We start from the raw sequence: 21,605 nt of genomic DNA on the forward strand, positions 1-21,605 counted from the left end.
CTAGCTGCCTTTACAATGTTAGAGACATGGACATCAAAGGAAAATGATTCTTTAATAAAGATACCTAAATTTTTGGCTGTACTAACTTTTTTGATTGCCTTGTTGTTGATACAATAAGAAAAATTAAGTTTGTTTTTCTTGTGTGCATTAGCAAAGCTCATCAGCTCACACTTGTTTTCATTGACTGCCATTTTGTTCTCCTTCAGCCACTGAATAACTCGTTGAAGAGCTTCGTTTAGGATGATGCAGTCATTGGTACTGCGAATTGCTTTATAGATTTTTATGTCGTCTGCAAATACGTTGATTTTGATTTGGTAGGCTCCAAGGGTGCTTGGCAGGTCGTTGATGTAGATAAGAAATAATAGCGGGCCTAAGGATGAACCCTGTGGGACACCAATTTCAGGACTGAAAGGATATGAGGTTTTACCTTTAAATGTCACGGACATTTCTCTACCTTCCAAGTAGTTTTCAATCCAGTTTAGTGCTTGTCCTCTGAGACCATAGTGATGCAGTTTGTTGATTAGTCTTTGATGGACTACCTTGTCGAAGGCTTTGCTTAAGTCAAGGAAGATGGAGTCGACTTGTTTTCCTTCGTCAAGCGCCTGGGATATGTTCGAAACAAACGAGATCATATCTGTGCAGGTGGAACGACCCTTGATAAATCCGTGAGAGTAATCTGACAAATTAAGTTTCATAAAGTTAAATAGCTGCTTCATTACAATGGATTCAATTATCTTTGAGAGTGTATTCAGTTGACAAACTGGTCTGTAATTGTTGGATGAGGATGGGTCTCCTTTTTTGTAAAGAGGGGTAACAATGGCCTTTTTCAGTTGAACTGGATAGATTCCACTCTCAAATACCAATTTTATTAAGTGAAGTAATGGCTTTATAAGTGTAGTTCCACATTTTTTCCATAAGACAGTAGGGATACCGTCCGGGCCTCGTGTGAGATCCTTTTTCATACTATGGATTGTGCTCAATAATTCTGCTTGGTTTATTTCAAATACTGTTAGGGTATCAATGTAGTTGAGAGGAAAATTTTTGTTACCTTCCATCCCATCATCTGCTGTATCTGTTTTGTAAATTTCTTCAAAGCTGCTAGCAAGGTAGTCTGCCTCAGACAAAGATGACAATTCACTGGGAATATCTAGCGTGTTTACAGCCGCATTTTGATTTTTTGCTTTGAAATAGCTGAATATAGGCTTCATATCTTTTGCCTCGAAGACTCTTCTTTCGACAAAACACAGGTATTTGTTGTAGTCCTGTTTTAATGTCATTTTAACCTGTCTTCTTAAGGAGGAATATTTATCGTAAAGGCATATTTCTTTATTTGTCTTAAACCTACTATGCATTTTTCGTTTTTTTGCCAGTAGGGATTTTAGTTCCTTAGAGAACCAGTGTGGGTAATTTGTATCAGGAACACTATAGCATGGAACAAGATTGTTAGTTACTTCATTAATGATTTGGTAAAAGCAGTCCAGTGCTTCTTGAGGATCGTTGATTTTTAATAGTAATTCCCAATTACAGTTTTTAAATGCATAATTCATATCAGGCCATTTCATTTTATTGAAATTGAGCTTCTGTTTTTGTTCTAAATCCGTATTTTTAACGGATCTCTTCTTGATGGAAAAAGCCACAGGAATGTGATCTGATTTGAAAAGATTAGTTGGCTTAAAGACCACCAAAGGAAAGTTGGTGAAGACTAAATCCAAGTAGTTTTCATTTCTAGTTGGAAATTCACAGATCTGATTCAAATTTAGAGAGATGAAAATTTTTTGAAATCTACCCTTAAGTGTCCAGACATTAGTTGGATTGGCATTACATCCATTATAGGCATGTGGCATATTAAAGTCCCCTAAAACAATTAAATGGCCTATTCCCAGATGTTGATCAAGAATTTGGTCGATAGTGATCTCAAATTCCGTCATAAGAGTGTTATCTATAGGTGGTGGAAGGTAGACAAGCATAACATAGCAGATATAAGAGCCACTGCCCAGTTGGAGAAAAATTCCTTCAATGTTAGCCAAGACTTTGAGCTTATTGCAGAACATTACATTGCAACTCAGAGGGGTTCAACGTTTCCTGGAAAATGAATATTGGCCACACAAGGTTGTTTTCATTCCTTTACTTAGCCTTCCTCTCCTTTGGTCCTTAAGGTTGTCACAGACATTTTCTTAGATATGCCAGTACTTGCTCCTTGCTACCTGGGAGTCTAAAACACTGACGGAACTGATATTCGGGTAACATTCAAGTCAAGTGGACCCAATTTCGGTGAAGTCCGGGCAGTTTGTGACAGCCAGATCCTCTGCTTGCACCTTCACAATGGTGGGACTGTTAGTAATCCTGGGTATAACCTCCTTGCACAAACACACTGTGGGTGACCACCCAGGTGTGAACCAACGTAAGCAGGGATCAAGGTGTGGCACCCACACCACATGGAGGAATGCTGCCCCTCTGTGTTACAAGGCAATACTAGGTGGTAGATGCCTCTCATCAACCGGTGCAATACCACTTTGCTTATTGGAGGCTTGAAGTGGTGGAACCCATGTTTAGTCTGCAGAGCTAAGTCCTGGTCAGCCCTTCCCCAAGGCAGACCGGGCTAGCCGGGTGGGTAAAATGCCTGCCAGGCAACCCAAAGGTTGCAGGTTCGAATCCTGCCTCGGGCTTGGATCACAGTACTGCAAAAACCGTGGGAGGTGCATTATGGCCACGGAAGCCGATGCGCCAACAACTAACTAAAACAAAAACAAAAAAAAAAGCCCTTCCCCATCTCTTCCATCATGCAGTATGACTGATGACTTTTGAGGTTATGATGAACATTATGGCGAGATCCAATCTTCCTTACATTTCGAGGGTACAGCTCTAAAATGGTGTTCGCAGGCCGGCCTCTAGTTAGTACACCAGACTGAACCTATTGGTAACTCTTTAGGAGGCTTCTGGATCAGCTAGTGTATAATCTTGCTACCTCTACTCTGCCAGATAGTGACTGGAGGGAGTCTGAGTAGTGTGTATGCGGGGGGGGAGACATTGTCGAGGCCATGTTACGTCAAGGATCTGGGTATATTCTTACCATGTGTACGCCATATCCAAAAATTTCATTACTTCATACAGCATGTTTCCCCCCCCCCACACACTTTTTCTTACTATTGAATACACCATGAATTGTCAAACTAATAGAGTAAGATTATCTGCAAAAAGATCTAAACACTTCCTAGTTCATTTCACAAATACATGTTCTGAATTCTAATCTCAGCGACGTCCATTTCCACTTGCAGTCTGTCAAACTGCATGTACTTTTTCTGACAGAATCTCAGTTATCAGTTGATTCAACTACTGCTCATCTCAGTCGCCCAAATTATTCATTGTACGATTCCTTTTGCCTCAAAGGTGGTACTTGTGCATATGTCCGTTCCGATATTCCCTGTCAGAGACTTAATTTGTAATCTCCTCTTTTCGATCTTCTCTGGCTTAAAATCTCTCTACCTCATTGTGTCTAATTCATCTGTTGTCTCGACCATTCTCCCAATTCCACTAATCACTCAGAGCTCTTTGACTTCCTCTCTTTGCAACTTGACTTTCTCCAGTCCAACTTTCCCAACAGTGAGGTAATTTTCCTTGGTGTTTTTAATGTTCACAACTCCAGCTGGCTTCCGTTTTCTAGACACACCAACCCAGCTGGTCGAGATGCTGAGGCTTTTGCAATTACTAATGACCTTGCACAGATTATTCATTTACCTACAAGAATACCGGACAATCCTAACCATACAGCCAACATGCTTGATCTTTTTCTCTCAAACAACCCCTCTAAGTATATCAGTGGTTTTCAACTGGGGTGCCACGGCACACAAGGGTGCCGTGTAATTTAGGTTTAAGTTACTTAAAGTTATTATTATTATTTTTTTTGAAATTTATATATTTATTTCATTATAAAAAGGGTAAAATATAAAGGATACGATACAATATCCATTGTACCATATCTTTTTAATTTTGTGGTGATCTATAATTGATCTTTATTTAGTACCTCTATATAAAGAATAAAATTATTATATAAGTATATATTAAAAGGTCGAAAACCACTGTGCTAGATATTTCTTTTGGCCTAGGGGTGCCGTGAAAAAAATTACTGGGACAGTAACGGCGCTGTGAACTGAGAAAGGTTGGGTACCCCTGAAGTACATGGTCAAAGTAAGTGGTCCTTTAGGCACCTCAGATCACAACTTGGTGATTGTCTCTTCTCCAATGGAGCCTTTATCTCATGGCTATTCCCAACCTCGTATTGTTTGGCATTACAAGAATGCAAAATGGGATGACCTGCGAGATTTCTTTTCTTCTTTTCCTTGGTCGGATTACTGTTTCGAAACTTCTGATGTAAACGTTTGCTTAGATCGTGTCAGTGAAATTATTCTTGTAGGAATGGAATCCTTCATTCCACACTCCACTTTAAATCTCGTCCATTATCTAATCCTTGGTTTTCCAATAAATGTGCTAAGGCTGTTCAAGAGAAGAACGTTGCATATCGTAATTGGCTTGTTTCCAATTCTTCAGTTTCATTTTATGCCTACACCAAAGCTCGCAACAATTGTAAAGCAGTTATTAATCAGTCCAATCTAGATTTTGAACAGTCTAAAGAGTAGAAAACTTGCTTCTTGCCCTAATGGTAGCCGAGAATTCTGGTCTCTTGCCAAAGCTCTTGGCCGCAACTTTTGCCCATCTCTGCTTTCCACCTCTATCAAAACCAGATGGTTCTATTGTCATTGCAGCCAAGGATAAAGCTGACCTGCTACATCCCATTTTTCTTCCAACTCGCATGTTAATGATCTCGGTAAAACACCTTCCACCATTTCTAGCATGCTCCATTCATTGCCTCCTGTGATCTACCATCAAAAAAAAGATATCAGAAGGATTTTGACTAATCTTGATGCTAAGAAAGCTCCAGGTCCTGATGGTATTTCTCCACTTGTTCTCAAAACCTGTGCTCCTGAACTTACTCCTGTTCTTTGCCACATTTTTTCACTTTCGTATTCCAAAGGTGTTTTTCCTTCTGCTTGAAAATTTGCTCATATCCAGCCAGTTCCAAAAAAGGGTGACAAAACCCTCCCATCCAATTATCGTCCCATTGCAATTACTTCTACTCTTTCTAAAGTAATGGACAAATCAATTAATCACCAACTCTTAAATTACCTAGAAATCCTTCGTCTGATCAACAATTGCCAGTATGGATTCCGTCAGTGTCGATCCACTGGTGATATTCTGACTTATGTTACTCGTTTGTGGAAAAATGCAATGGAAAAGTTTGGTGAAACACAAGCAATTGCTCTTGACATCTTAAAGGCTTTCAATTGTGTTTGGCATAAAGGTCTTCTAAACAAGCTTCCATCTTATGGTTTGCTAATTTTTTTTTGTAATTGGTTATCCAGTTTCCTACTCTTTTCCTTTTGTATATTAATGATCTTCCATTGACTGGAAATTCTATCCGTAGTTTTGCCAATGATAGCATATTGCATTCCACTTTCGATTTTGAGAAACCTTGCCCTGCTCAGTCAGCTTCAACTTCTTGAATATCTCCTACAAATTCCTTAAATGCCGATATCCAGGTAATTCTCTAGTGGGGCAAAGACAACTTAGTTGATTTCAATCCTTCTAAAACTCAGTCTTGTCTTATATCTTGCAAAAAGGATTCTTCAGCTCCAATTCTTATCTTTGGTGACACTCTGATTTCTAGGCAAAATGATATCTCTTTTGGGGATTACCCTGACTTCTAATCTCTCTTGACACAAGCACATTACAAATATTGCTTCTTGTGCATCTAAAAAACTTGGTTTTCTCTTTCACTCTCAGCGTTACTTTTCTTCCAAACAGCTGTTCACTCTGTACAAATCGAAATCCACCCTACCATGGAATATTGTTCCCACATCTGGGTCGTTGCGCTCAAAACCTCTCTCAGGCTTCTAGATTCCATTCGAAGAGGGCAGTTAGGTTAATTAATGAATCCTCTCTAACAGAGTCTCTCCACTCACTGTCTCATAGACGTACTGTTTCTGCTACATGCCTTTTCTACAGATACTTCCATGGGCACTTCTTCTGAATTGGCTTCTATAATTCCCACTCTCTCTCTTTCAAAACAGTTGGAACACGTGCCGCAAACAAGCCAACATCCATTTACTGTCCAACTTCAAACTCACAGAACCAACTTTTCATCTTCCTCATTTATTCATTCAACTGCCATTTTCTGGAACAACCTTCCTTCATATGTATTTCCTGAAAATTACAGTCTACATAAGTTCAAGTCTAATGTCAACAAATATCTTCTTTCGTCTTCCCAACCTCCAACCCAAGCACGGTGCTAAGTATTATAGGTTCTAATAGCTATCGTGTTTGGGGTTTTCATAAAAAAAAATAAAAAATAAAAAAAGTAACATCTGCTGGAATCAATGAAGTAGCGTATATCTTGCAAGATCTCCTGCGAGTCGGAAAAAAAAAAATTCCAAAATCCTCTCTGTACAGCAGCTACACTCTTTGTTTTGGGTTAAAAAAAAAAAAAAAAAAAAAATTACAACCTTAGCTTTCTGCTTGATTGTGTTGTGCAACTTTTCTGCCATTTTCCTTACTGACAGAAGCATATAGAATTCATGAACATGTAAAGTTCTATGACTCATTGCTGCTCTCTAGCAAATTTTCCTGGAGCTATTGTAGACTACTACTAACTTTAAATGAAATTCAACTAATAGTCCAATTTTAATTGATGATACAAATATACCAACATTCATGCACCACAAATTTTATTACTTCCCTCTGCATTATTTGAAGTTGTACTCTAACTTGAGAAAACTTAAAACAGCTAATTTGTTCATTTCTAGCCTTTAGTATGTAAAATTTGTTTAAAAATGTGATGCAGTATTTTCATTGGTTATTTGCTCAGAGCACTTTTTTCCCCCTTCTCAAGACAGAAAATATATTAAAGAGAATTTTAGATATGAATATAACTAATGGATTGGAGGATTTACTAAAAGATGAAAATGTCACTGCAGTAAGTTTTTCTTGAGTTCACTCTACTAAAACCATTAAAATATATTGATTTGATATTTTATAAAATTTTGCATTCTGTTTTATTTATTGTTGCATATATAGTAGTATATAAAGTATGCATATATACTACTATATATGCATACCTTATGAAGACAATGTTTTTTTGTTTAATTTTTTATTGCTGTCTATATGGAATTTTAACTGATTAAGAGCATATTTTATAGTATACAACACATCTAAAATTTAAACTTGGAATTGAAAACTGTCTGAAGTTTAAAAGCCATAACAATTTTCAGTTCGTAGTCTAAATTTAAACATTATCAAACAAATTTTAGCAATACCAGACCTAAAGAGTAATCAGTACACTTGGGGAGTCCACCATGTTTTAAACTAAAAATGGAGTCTGCAGCTGACTGAAGGTTTAAACCATTTAAGTAATCATTGTAGATTGTTAAATATTCTTGTTTAGATACTGTGCTTATGAGGGAAATTTATTTAACTAGCTTGAGTTTGATTATCACAAGCTTTTCCTTGAAGCAGTGGTGGTACCCCCAAATTATAGCAAAAATGGTGGCAAGCCACCTGACAGGTGCCCAAATTTCTTTTTAATTTATGGAAAATATTTTGGGTTTTTTGAATTCTGCTTCAACACTGCCACTATTTCATCTTTTCTTAATGGATTAATACTTATTGTATGCAACTTTTTCAGTTTTAGTAAAAAATTAAAATTTTTAAAATGTGTTATGTGTTTTATAGAACATTTTATTTTCAAAAAAACAAGCAGAAAATTACAAAAAGTGGTTTTAGACATAAAATAGAAACATTAGTGTATTAGTCTCTCTTCCATTTACCAGTTTAAAAGTTTGTTTCAAATTTCAAACGTGTATGCTTAAAATATATTAGCTGATTGTACATAGAAACATTATTAAAAATTTAAAAACATATATGTTATAAATATTTAATGCCATTAATTACTTCAATTTTCATGGTTATTTCAAATTTGGTGCACTTCACAGAGTGCAAAATTTGAAATTAAATATGTTGCTTTTTTTTTTTTTTTATGTGAACCCCAAACACGAGAGGTATTAGAACCTATAGTACTTAGTACCGTGCTTGGGTTGGAGGTTGAGAAGACGAAAGAAGATATTTGTTGACATTGGACTTGAACTTCTGTAGATTGCAATTTTCAGGAAATACGTATGAAGGAAGGTTGTTCCAGAAAACAGCAGTTGAATGAATAAATGAGGAAGATGAAAAGTTGGTTCTGTGGGTTTGAAGTTGGACAGTAAATGGATGTTGGCTGGTGGCGGCACGTGTTCGGACTGTTTTGAAAGAGAGAGTGGGAATTATAGAAGCCAATTCAGAAGAACAGTGCCCATGTAGAAGAGGCATGCAGCAGAAACAGTACGTCTATGAGAAAGCGAGTGGAGAGACTCTGTTAGAGATGAATCATTAATTAACCTAACTGCCCTCTTCTGAATGGAATCAAGAAGCCTGAGAGAGGTTTTGGGGTGCTATTCTGCTGATGGATGCTAAGATGGATGCTATTCTGCTTCCTGCAGAATAGCATCCATCTTGAGAAAATATAAAATTTCATTTTTAATCTTTACTATAAGAAAACAAAAAAAATCTTTCAAAAACAACTAGAATAAGAGAGTAGATATTTACTGAACTAATGGAAGGAAAAAACAAGTAATCTGAAACTATAAACAAATACAGCATTACTATAAAACAAATACAACATTGGCACTTATATGGTATTGGTATTACACCATTTTTCAAGCAAAAAGCGAAACAGTTGCAAAGATAGTGGCAAGTCATCAGACAGGTTCTTGGTTCCTTTTTTTTTTTTTTTTAATGAAAACTGTAAAAGAAACACTTCAGAAACTATTACATCATGCTCCACACTAGAGCAGCAAAGCAACGGGCACAAAGTAGCAGGAGTGCTGTGGCCTTGGTGTGAACTGAGAAGGGTGATTCTCCAACGCATCACTAAACTCAGCATTCTAATGGGCACCTATGAGAGTTTGAGGAGTCGGGTAGATCCCTCAAAGATATTAAAGTGGGGGACTCAACAAGCTCTCAGCTGCCCAACTCAACACTAGAGCTCACTCTTGTGCATCAGGCAACACAGCAGCAATCTACAAGGCAGAATGTGCTGATCCTACAGGAGCTAGTTATTGTCAGGAAGATGGGTAATATATTATGCAAAAAGGATAAGTGGAATAGGACCAGAGTATGTCTGCTAGGGGCAAAAGTTGATGACGTAGAGCAGATATCATCTTTTAAGGGCACAAAAGGTGATATTGTTGTACACATTGGCACTAATGACATTAAGAATAGGAGATTGCAGATTTACTTAACAAGTACAGTAACTATTACAATAAGTACAGTAACTGCTTCTATTAGAATGAGCAGCAGCCTAGAGGATGGGGTTTCAGGGACCAGTGGGAGTCATCATGGAACAAGTAAATACATGGGCTGTATTAGGGTAACTAAGAGTAAGAACAAGTGCATATATACTTGCATCTACACCAATGCTAAAAGTATAGTAAATAAATTTGATTAATTTAAAGTACTGATCAAGGCATCAAAGGCAGATATTGTTTGGATATCAGAGACGTGGTGTCACACAGATAAAATAGACTTTCGAAATAACGGCATGTTCGGTGATTCAAGATGCCATTACTTTGATTTTTCCGTTAGCTAGAATCTTTTATTTTTAATATATTTAATGCAGAAATAATGAGGCTAAATAAGAAATGGTAATATTAAGAATTCAATTTTATTAACTGCACATAAAAAAACATAAACATGATGATTCAGTGTTATATTCTGCCATTAATACACTGCTACTTACACCCCATTCTATTTTCTTTATTGTATCAAGATTAGTCTGCACGGGTAGCACAGTGGCATCGTCACCATCCTCCCCACACCGGGGGAAGGACCAAGTTTGAATCCCATCGATGACACATGGAACTTTTATAGGCTTTTTTTTTGCTCCGTGGCTGAATTAGTGGGTCTCAGGCCTAGATAGCAAGGTTTATTCCCCAGAAACTGGGGTGTCCAGCAAAACTGGCAAATTGAGCAAAGAACACACGCAATTTCCAGACATAACACACATGGGTATATGAATTAACACTCCGGGTGACCATAATGTAATAGTTTGGATTATATCAAGTTTGTCACTAGGCTTTTTTCCTTCTCTGTATGAGGTTTATTAACTTTCGGAACCATAGTGAGGGGTTTTTAATTTAAAATAAATGTAAAACAGCGGTATAATCTGTGATATCATCGAATGGGAATGAGAGTAGTCTTGTTCAGGTGAAGGTTTTACGGCTCAGGAAAATAGAGAACTTTTTTCTGTTTTATTAACTTAAATTGGCATATTAACTTATTTTCTAGAGTAGCTTTCTATTCCTAGTTATGATACTTAGTTTAAATTTTAACTTAGATAGAGATTTTGTAGGTTATTACATAGTATCGGTAAGGGTATCCAATCCACGCGGTTTACAAGTTTTGCAGAGCCGACGAACGGGAAGTTTTTTAGTTACATTTAGTCGCTTTATTGGCTGAGGTGCCTCCGTAGCCAGGTGGGAAGGAGCAGCAGCAGTGCATTGCACCCGCTTCTTGATTAGACCGGGGTTCGAGCCCGTCACCACCAAATACGGAGGATGCGGAAAGGTCAGGAAACGACCACCGCATATCCCGGAGCAATATGGCCTTAGTTGCTAATGCTCCTAAAAAACAAACAAACAAACAAGCTTTATTGACTAATTGTTATATTAAATTATTTTTTATAAGTAGCTTATAGACCTAATCAAGATCCTTGGTTTATTCTGAATTGAGACAGCGAGATTTTGGAAGTTAATTAATACTTAAGTGTCTGTAGATTTACCATTTGTAACTTGCCGCCATTGTTATACGATCCATTGTTATGAGAGCTTCTTTATATAGTATAGTATAGTATATAATATTATCAATTAATCAGTAAAATTTATTAATCTTGTTGAACTTTATTGTCAATTAAATTGTACTTTTTAACTAAATACATATAACGACTTAGATTTTACAAACATGACATAATTAATTAATACATAACTGATATGGAAGTTATATAAAGAAACTCAAAGATAATACTCAATACTGAAAAAAATATATATAGATATATATTGTTACAACTGCATTGCGATACAAGTTTAGGGTTATAATTTTTGTATTGAAATTGAATTGAAATCATGACTCAGATCAGAGCAGCAAAGAAAAAGGCTCAAGCTAAATGGAGTGCTGTGGCTCAGGAGAGAACTGAGGGGGGGCAGTTTCCCTCTGAATCACAGCCTTTTAAAATGCACTGCTTGCTTGATGTTTGTATAGCAATCAGGTACGGGATATGATATTGCCAAGGGGGATGTCTTTGTGTGTGCGCGCGATGTAAGGAATGTGAGAAATTGAGGCGACAACTCAGCCTTGTTATGGGCCTATATGAGAGCTTGAAGGACAGGGTGGATACCCTCGAAGGATCTAAATTGAGGGGCCCATCAAGTGCTCAACTGCCCACATCAACTCCAGAGCTTTCACTTGATCATCATGCAGCAACCCCCAAGGCAGAATGCGCTGGTCCCACAGGAACTAGTAGTTGTTGGTTAGTCTATTGTCAGAGAAACAGGGAACATGCTATGTAAAAAGGATAGGTGGAACAGGACAAGGGTATGTGTGCCAGCGGCAAAGGTTGATGATGTTGTAGAGTAGATAACATCTTTTAAGGGCACAAAAGGTGATATTGTTCTACACGTTGGCACTAATGATACGAAGAGAAGGAGACCGCCAGAATTACTTAACAAGTACAGGTCACTGTTGAAAAAAAGCCGTGAATTAAGGTTGAATTTGAAAGTATCTGCAATTCTGCCCAGACACGACAGGAGGGAGTATATGATGAGAGCCTTGTCGATCAATTTGGCCCTGGAAAGATTGTGCAAGGCTCAAGGGGTAGAATTTTTTTCAGCCTGGTCTGTACTTCTTAATAGGAGAGACTGCTTCTACAGGGATGGGATACAATTAAATAGAAAGGGTGCAAGAATATTTGCAGATACTATCAAGGCAGTGTTAGGTGGGTCGGAAAACTGCTAGCTTGTGGGGATACAAGAAGTAATAGATTAACAGTAGCCACTGGCAGAGGTGAAAGTGATTCTTGCACTGCTTCTATTGGAATGAGCAGCAGACTGGAAAACAAGATGCAGGGTATTTCAGAGACTGCTGAGAGTCATTGCGGTACAAGTAAACACATGGGTTGTGTTAGGGTAACTAAGAATAGGAACAGGTGCATGTATACTTGAATGTACATCAATGCTAGGAGGTTGGTAAATAAATTTGATGAATTTGAGGTATTGCTCGAAACATCAAAGGCAAATATTGTTGGGATATTAGAGACATGGTGTCACACAGATATAAGAAATGCAGAACTGGAATTAGTTAAGAAACACATAAAATCCAAGGAAGTGAAGCCAGTCGACATCGCTGGACAGTGTAGTGTCGAGTCAGTTTGGTGTGACATAAGCATTAGGAGATCAAAATTGAAAGTAGGAGTGTGTTATAGGCCTAATGACTGATGAGTATAATAAGAAACTGTACAGGGAAATAGAGTGCACCAGTAAATCAGAGAGTCTTATCATGAGGATTTTAATTTCCCAGATATTGACTTGAATTTGTGGGTTGGTCACTCACACACTAGCAAGTCTTTTGTGGATTAATTGGATGATTGTTTTCTACATCAGCATGTCTGGGAGGCAACTAGACGGAGTAATACTCTTGATCTGATTATCAGTAGTGATTCTTCATGCATTAAGAATCTGCAGATAAAGGAACCACTAGGTGGCAGTGATCACAGTGTGCTGAATTGGGATTTATTCAAAGAGGTAACTACCATCGGTGATAAAGGGAAGGGATTTTGCTTTCGTAAAGGCGACTATGATGGTCTGAGACAATATTTAAATTCTATAAAGTGGGACCAACTGATGATGTTACCAACAGCAAATTCAAAATGGGAAGCATTCAAAGAACTTATCTTGGAAGCAACTAGGCTTTATATACCAACTAAGAAATATTTTTCAAGGTTTAGGCCTAAATGGATATCAGATGAATTAATGAGACATATGGCAGAGAAGAAAAATGCATGGGATACATATAAATTAACACGTGACACAGAAGCCCATGATGGATATAAGCTGGTCTGTAACCAAGTCACAAAGGAGGTTAGGCAGGAAAAGGCAGATTATGGGAAATCTTTGGCAAAGGACGCAAAGAAAAACAGCAAAGAGTTCTTTACTTATGTAAATTCTAGAAGGAAGGGGATGAACCAGTTTGGTCCACTGGATATGGATGGTTCAACTGTTGATGATCCTCATCAGGTGGCTAAGAAACTAAATGAGTATTTTGCATCTACATTCACCCATGAGGAGTTATTGAGAGAGGAGAATGACAGAGGTGAGTTAAACTCTGGCAGTGAGCTAGATGATTTTGTAATAACTGAGAGGAAAGCGGAGGAGAAATTGTTGAAGATAAACATAAAAAAGGCACCCGAGGTGGATGGGATCTATCCAGTTATATTAAAGGAGGCAGCAAAGGAAGTAAGCCAACCCTTAGCCATAATTATGAGAGCTTCTTTGTACTCAGGGGAGGTACCCATGGACTGGAGATTTGCAAATGTGACCGCAATTCACAAAGGAGGATCCAAGAGGGACACAAGTAATTATAGACCTGTTAGTTTAACTTCTGTTCCAGGAAAACTAATGGAGGCACTGGATAAAGAAGCACTACAGGATCATCTAGACAAGACTTCAGTTATAGCTCGGACACAGCATGGTTTTGTTAAGCGAAAGTCTTGCCTGACCAATTTGATTGGATAGTATGATGTGGTCACAAAGGAACTGGATGTTATATACTTGGATCTTAGAAAGGCTTTTGATACTGTTGCACATGGAAGACTGCTGCACAAATTGGAGCAGTGTGGCATTGGAGGCAAATTGCTGCTATGGATAAAGGGGTGGTTGAGGAGGAGAAGACAGAGGGTGGTAATCAATGGACACTGCTCATCGTGGACTAATGTTATTGTTTTCTGTATTTATAAATGATATTGATGATGGTATATTAAGCTTAATGTCCAAGTTTGGAGAAGATACGAAGGTTGGCTGGGTTGTTAAGGCCACTAATGACAGTACGCTGCTACAACAGGATCTAGAAAAGTTGTGCATTTGAACTGAGAGGTGGCAAATGTAAAGTACTACATATGGGAAGTAGTAACCCCAGAGTGACTTATCAACTCTGTGGTACTACACTGACAGAGGTAGAGAACGAAAAGGACCCGAGGGTAATTGTGCAGGGAAATATGAAGTTTTCTGAGCAGTGCAGACGGTCTGCAAGAGTAGCTCACGGTGTCTTCTCAATGATATATACAGAAATTTTTCTAGCAGGGATAAGGTGATTATCCCCTTGTATAAGGCAATGGTCAGGCCACACCTTGAGTACTTTATACAGGTCTGGAGGCCTCATTTTAAGAAGGATGTAGAGCTGTTGGAATGAGTACAGAGAACGGCAACAAGATTAGTGAATGGAACAAAGGGTTGCTCTTACGAAGAAAGACTTAAATTTTGCAAATTACAGTGTCTGGAGACTAGGCACCTGCAAGGTGATCTGATTGAGGTGTATAAAGCCTTGAATGGTTTGAGCATGCTCAATGCTGATGGGATTCTTCCTCTTGCCTAGAATGAGAGGGCATAAATTCAAATTGACGAAAGACAGAAGTAAGATAGATGTGTGGAAGTTTACCTTTAACCAGCGGGGGTAGTTGATTGGTGAAACAGACTTCCATCCTTTGTTGTAAAGGTTGATTGCCTAAATAAATTTAAGGCTGAGCTGGACAGGTATTTGGAACGAATGGAGGGGTAAAATGAGAGCGTGTTTTTTTTTTTTTTTTTTTTTTTTTTTTTTGTTGTCTGATGCTGCATAAGCTTGCTTTCTTGCATCATATGCCTCTACTAATGCTAATGATATCAGTACAGAATTCACTTTGAAAATAGCAAATGTAAACAAATACAGTAATCACGTGACTTGCCATTTTCTTTTTTTCGGCACTGCAAGACATCTGTGCTGTATGTATACATCCAATCTCCATGTCTGGTTATTTAGAATGTTCTGTTATTTGGGGTGCCACTATTTCGACTATCTTCTGTATAACTAGTGCAGAATTCTAATTTGGGGAGTACAATGTGTACAGAAAGAATAGGGTGGGAAGGGAGGAGGGGTTATGCTGTTAGTTAAGAAACACAAAATCTAATGAAGTTGACATAGATGGGCAGTGCAATGATGAGTCGGTTTGGTTTGACATAAGCACTGGGAAAGCAAACTTGAGAGCAGAAGTGTGTTATAGGCTTAATGAGTACAACGAACAATTGTACAGAGATTTCGATTGGGCCAGTAAATCAGAATATCTTATTATGGGAGATTTTTACTTTCCAGATATTGACTGGAACTTGTGGTTTGGTCACTCGCACACTAGCAAGACTTTTGTGGATTTATTGGATGATTGTTTTCTGCAGCAGCATGTTCAAGAGAAAAGTAGTACTCTTGATCTGGTTACCACCAGTGATTATTTGTGCATTAAGAATTTGTACATTAAGGAACCACTAGGTGGCAGTTATCACAGCGTACTGATGTGGGATTTACTTAAAGATATAACTACCATTAGCAGTAAAGGAAAGGGTTTTTTCTTTCATAAAGGTGACTACAATGATCTCAGACAGTTTTTAAATTCTATACAGTGAGACCAACCGATCATGTTAAAAACAGTGAATTCTAAATGGGAAGCATTTAGTGAATTAATTTTAGAAGATACTAGGCTTTTCATACTAACTGAGAAATACTGTTCAAGGTTTAGACCTAAATGGGTGTCAGCTGAACTAATTGAGGCTCGTGGCAGAGAATAAAAATGCATGGGATGGATATAAATTATCAGGTGACACAGAAGCCTATGGCGGATATAAGCTAGTCTGTAATTAAGTCACAAAGGAGGTTAGGCAGATGAAAGCAGATTACGAGAAATCCTTGGCAAAGCATGCAAATAAAAACAACAAAGACTTATGTAAACTCTAGACGGAAGGGGTGAATCTGTTTGGTCCACTTGATATCATTGGTTCAACTGTTGATGATTCTGCTCAGATAACTGAATGAGTATTTTGCATTTAGATTCACACATGAGGAATTCTATAATAACAGGGAGGACAGAAGTTTAATAAATTCTAACAGGAAGTTAATGATTTTGTAATAACGGAGAGCAAAGTAGAGGAGAAATTGTTGAAGTTAAACATAAAAAAGGCACCTGGGGTGGATGGGATCTATCCAGTTATATTAAAGGAGGCAGCAAAGGAAGTAAGCAAACTCTTAGCCTTAATTATGAGAGTTTCCTTGGACTCAGGGGGGGTCTCCGTGGACTGGAGGTGTGCAAATGTATCACCAATTCACAAAGTGGTTCTAAAGGTGACAGAAGTAACTATAGAACTGTTAGTTTAACTTGTGGTCTGGGGAAAATAATGGAATCACTGGTTAAAAAAGCATTGCAGGATCATCTAGACAAGACTGCAGTAATAGTTAAGACACAGCATGGGTCTTGTCTGACCAGTTTGATTGGATATTATGATGTGGTCACAAAGGAACTGAATGCCAAAAATAATTTTGATATCATATACTTGGATTTCAGGAAAGCTTTTGATATTGTTGTGCATGGAAGACTGCTGTACAAATTGGAGTGGTATGGCCTTAAGGGTAAGTTGCTATAATGAATAAAGTGATTGTTGATTGGGAGATAGCAGAGAGTGGTAATAAATGGACACTACTCTACGTGGACTAATGTTATTAGTGGAGTCCCCCAGTGTTCTTTGCTTGGCCCTTTGTCGTTTGGTGTATTTATCAGTGATATCGATGAAAGTATATCAGGCATAATATCCAATTTTGCAGATGATACAAGGTTGGCAGGGTTGTTAATGACAGTAAAGACAGTATGCTACTGCAACAGGATCTAGAAAAGTTAGGCAGATGGGCTGAGAAATGGCAACTGAAGTTTAACATCGAAAAATGCAAGGTACTGCATATTGGTTGTAGTAACCTAAGGTAAACGTACCAACTGTGTAATACTACACTTAGGGTGGTAGAAAATGAAAATGACTGGGTGAGGGATAATTGTGCAATCAGATATAAAGTTCTCTGAGCCTTGCCGACAGGCTGCCCAAGCTGGTTGTGGAGTTTTGTCGGTGATATATAGGAATTTTGCTAGCAGGGACAAGGAGGTGATTATCCCTTTGTATAAGGCAATGGTCAGGTCACACCTTGAATACTGCATACAGGTTTGCAGGCCTCATTTTAGGTTGCTTGAACAAGTATAGAGAAGGGCAGCAAGATTGGTGAGAGGAACAAAGCAGTGCTCTTACCAAGAGAGGCTTAATTTCTGCAAGTTGTAGCGTCTGGAGACTTAGGCACCTGCGAGGTGATCTGATTGAGGTGTATGAGGCCTTGAATGGTTTGAGCAGGCTCAGTGTTGATGGCAATACTTCCGCTTGCTCCGATTTAGAACCTGAAGGGGCATAGATTCAAATTGAGGAAGGACAGTTATAGAATAGATGTGAATGTTGTGTTGTTGAATGTTAAAAATTTGACAATGGGCTGACAAATTTTTGACCACTCTCTGCCTTCTCCCACTCAACTGTCCCTTTATTCAAAAGCAGAACCTTACGTTTAATGCTACAGTGTAGCATTAAACATAAGTATATCCAATGTGCATTCGACAGCATAGACATCCAGCCCCTCCTGCAACTTTGTGAGGATGGATACCAGATAAAAGGCAATATACTGGAATTATTGAAATCACTACTTACTACCAGGGTCCTTCACTTGACTGTGAATAAAAAATCTTTCACAAGGAAAGATTGTGTAGGTGTTCCCCAGGGCAGAGTTCTTTCAGGGCTCCTCTTTACGGCTGCCATCCACCCATTCCTGTGCCAGCAAACAGAATTTATCAGTTATGCAGACGACTTGAAGCTCCTCTATCGGATCAACGGGACCGCCCAACCTGATTCTGTTTCTGAAACCATTATCAACAGCCTTAAGAATCTGATTACATACTTGGCACAGTTTTCTCTTAAGATAAATCCAAAAAAATCTGCACAAATGGTATTTTCACTCAAATCAAACCCAACGCAACTAAACCTGGAAATCCACGGAACCCCCATCACCCCAGTCACCAAGCACAAAGATCTCGACGTTATATTCGACCCTAAACTCAGTTTCAAACACCATGTTGCAGACATTCACAACAAGGTCTGTAGGTCAAGATGGCTTGCCAAACAACACCTCCTTCATGTCACAGAGCCTGAGTACACGCTCCAATACATATACCGGTTTCTGCAGCCAGTCATCACCTACGGTTCAGAAATCTGAGCATCTGCAACGAAAACGACGCTAAAAACCATTGCAACTGATGAGTATTGGCTTCTTCGGTGGCTCCTCTTCAAGCATAAACTGCAACCCCTCACACATACTTCAGATATCACCCAACTTCTAAATTACAAAGTCTCCAAACAGATATTCGCCCTCCACTTGCTCGTGTCAATTAAAATTATAGTGGGTGAATTCAATACGCCAAGTTTTTGGCAGATGTGAAATTGGAGGGCCCCCCCCCCCCCCGAAACCCTTAAGAGCCCTCTCCTCTCTGCAGTCTGTGGCGTGGAGGCCCAGGATAGGGGATAGATTCTTGCCCATGGAGCTGCTCCACAACGTCCAGGAGATGGATGTGGACTACAGAAAGTTCATAGAGGACAAATCGTACAGAAGATGCATCATGTGAGGGAACAGCTTTTGTCTTCAGCCGAATGACTCAACTCCGTCATTGTTTTGGTATTTGTTTAAAATCGTCAGCTAACAGTTGCAAGCGAACCCCGTAGAATTGGTGGGGAAATCCGTTGTGCAGAAAGGTCCCCGGACAAAAAAAGGAATGCCTTCCTGTCTTTCTCTACAATTTGTAGAGCCGTCTTTTATGTGCAACAGTATTAAAAGCTTTTCTAAATTCTAAATATATGGTATCAAAATTATTTTTGGCATCCAATTCCTTTGGGACCATGTCGTAGTATCCATTTAAGTTGATCAGACAAGACTTCCCCTTAACAAATCCATACTGTGTCTGAAGTATAACTGCAGTCTTGTCTAAACAATCCTGCATTGCTGCTTTAACCAGTGAATCCATTATTTTCCCTGGAATAGAAGTTAAACTAACAGGTGTCACCCTTTGATCCTCTTTTGTTTATTGGGGAATCATTGGCATGACTCCAGTCCACGGGGACCTCCCCTGAATTCAAAGAAGTTCTCATAATTATGGCTAAGGGTTTGCTTGCTTCCTTTGCTGCCTCCCTTAATATAATTGGATAAATCCCATCCACCCAACGTGCCTTTCTATATTTAACTTCAACAGTTTCTCTTCCACTTTCCTCTTAGTTATTATAAAATCATTTAGCTCCTTGTTAGAGTTTGATAAACTTTTAGCCTCCACTTCTCTAAAGAATTCCTCGTGTGTTTATGTAGGTTCAAAACATTTGTTCAATTTTTCAGAAATCCAACAGGATCATCAACAGTAGAACTATCGATATGTAGTAAACCAATTTGATTTGTCCTCCTTCCTTTAGTGTTGACATAAGTAAAGTGTTTGCTGTTTTTCTTTTGCATCTTTTGCCAAAGATTTCTCATAATCTGCCTTCACTTGCCAAACCTTTTTGACTTGGTTAGAAACTAGTTTATATCTACTATAAGCTACTGTGTCACCTGATAATTTATATGCATCCCATGCATTTTTCTTCTCTCCCACGAATGTCATTAGTTCGTCTGACATCCATTTAGGCCTAAACATTGAATAGTATTTCTGAATCGGTACAAAAATCCTTGTAGCTTCTGTGATTAATTCCTTGAATGCTTCCAATTTAGAATTGGCTGATGGTAGCATCATTAGTTGGTCCCATCATTATGTGGTCCCACAATATTTTTTTATTTCTACATATTGTATGTGTTTTTTTATCTGATGAAGTAAATGAACATGTTAAGTGTTACTATAAAATTTAAAAACTGTCTTAAACCACTGTGTCACCTTTATGAAAGAAAAACCGCCTTCCCTTTACCCTTAATGGTAGTTACATCTTTAAGTAAATTCCAAATCACTGTGATCACTGCCACCTAGTGGTTCTTTTTTCTGCAGATTCTTAATGCATGAATAATCACTGCTGATAATCAGATCAAGAGTATTACTTCTTCTGGTCGCCTTTCTAACATGATGCTGTAGAAAACAATCATCTAATAAATCCACGAAAGTCTTGCTAGCATGTGAGTTACTAACCCATAAGTTCCAGTCAATATCTAGAAAGTTAAAATCTCCCATTTTAAGACATTCTGATTTACTGGTCCACTCTATTTCTCTGTACAGTTGTTTGTTGTACTCATCAGAATCTTTAGGCCTATAACACACTCCTACTGTCATTTTTGCTTTCCCAGTATTTATGTCATGCCAAACTGACTCAGCATTGCACCGGTCACCCATGTCAACTTGCACTGCCTTAGATTTTATGTTCTTCTTAACTAAGAGCACAGTTCCCCCCCCCCCCTCCTATAATGTCTGTCGTTTCTGTACACATTGTACTCTCCCTATTCAAATTCTGCATCACTTATATCTGACTTTCACCACATCTCTGATATCCTAACAAAGTCCGCATTTGATGTCTGGACAGAGCAGGATTATATAGTGATTCAATATTGGTTTAATTTCATCAACACCACTATTTTTAAATAATTTAAGTATGTGGAAACATGTTCAGTACCAAATAAACTAGCAGTTTTTTCTCACACCTTGCATGAATTTAGGTGTCTTTTGCTCAGTAATAATGGATTCATGGATTAAGTGTGTTTTACTTGGTAATTTTTAAATAATTAAAGTATATGGAAACATATTCAGTACCAAATAAATCAGCAGTTTTTTCTCACAGCTTGGATGGATTTAGGTGTCTTTTACTCAGTAACATGTATTTAGCATTTTTTGAATCAATTGTACATTCCTACATGTCTTTCCCACAATATTTAAATTTATAATTTTCACCCTGTATAAGTTATATTAATTTCACTATTTTTGAAATACGAAAATTGAAGGTCAATTTTGTATAGTTTTCATTTTATCTTTCAGAGTGTTGGGAAACTGGAAGTGGAGGATATGATTCAGAAAGTTAACGATTGGCTGATTAATATTTCAACTGTTGTTTATGAAAAGGTAAAAGGTAAACTTGAATATTAAAACTTGTAATACCCTCTGAGGAAATTTTAAAATGTATTTATCAATTATCATTATCGCTATATCGCTTTAAAGTTAAAATGGAGTTGTTTAAGCAAGCAGTAGATGTAGGGGATTCTTCGAAAACAGACATTTATAAAAAATTTCGGAATCGCTAACTCTACGTTGTTGGCAATCATAAAGAATAGAGACCAACTTACTGCAATGTTTGAGC

General features: G+C 38.0%; 1 protein-coding gene across 1 annotated transcript in view; it reads left to right on the forward strand.

The window, feature by feature from the left end:
- LOC150077899 (uncharacterized) overlaps window positions 1-21,394 on the forward strand; it is a 62,100-nt gene extending 40,706 nt beyond the window's left edge. Inside the window, exon 5 of the mRNA XM_090384398.1 lies at window positions 21,287-21,394. Within this exon, the coding sequence (XP_090240524.1) occupies window positions 21,287-21,394 (108 nt within the window). The remainder of the gene's footprint in view (window positions 1-21,286) is intronic.
- The last annotated feature ends 211 nt before the right edge of the window (window positions 21,395-21,605 follow it).

The sequence above is a fragment of the Mastigoproctus giganteus genome, chromosome 11 (genome assembly GCF_048544385.1).
Source record: "Mastigoproctus giganteus isolate SK-2022 chromosome 11, ASM4854438v1, whole genome shotgun sequence".
Lineage (NCBI taxonomy): Eukaryota > Metazoa > Arthropoda > Arachnida > Uropygi > Thelyphonidae > Mastigoproctus > Mastigoproctus giganteus.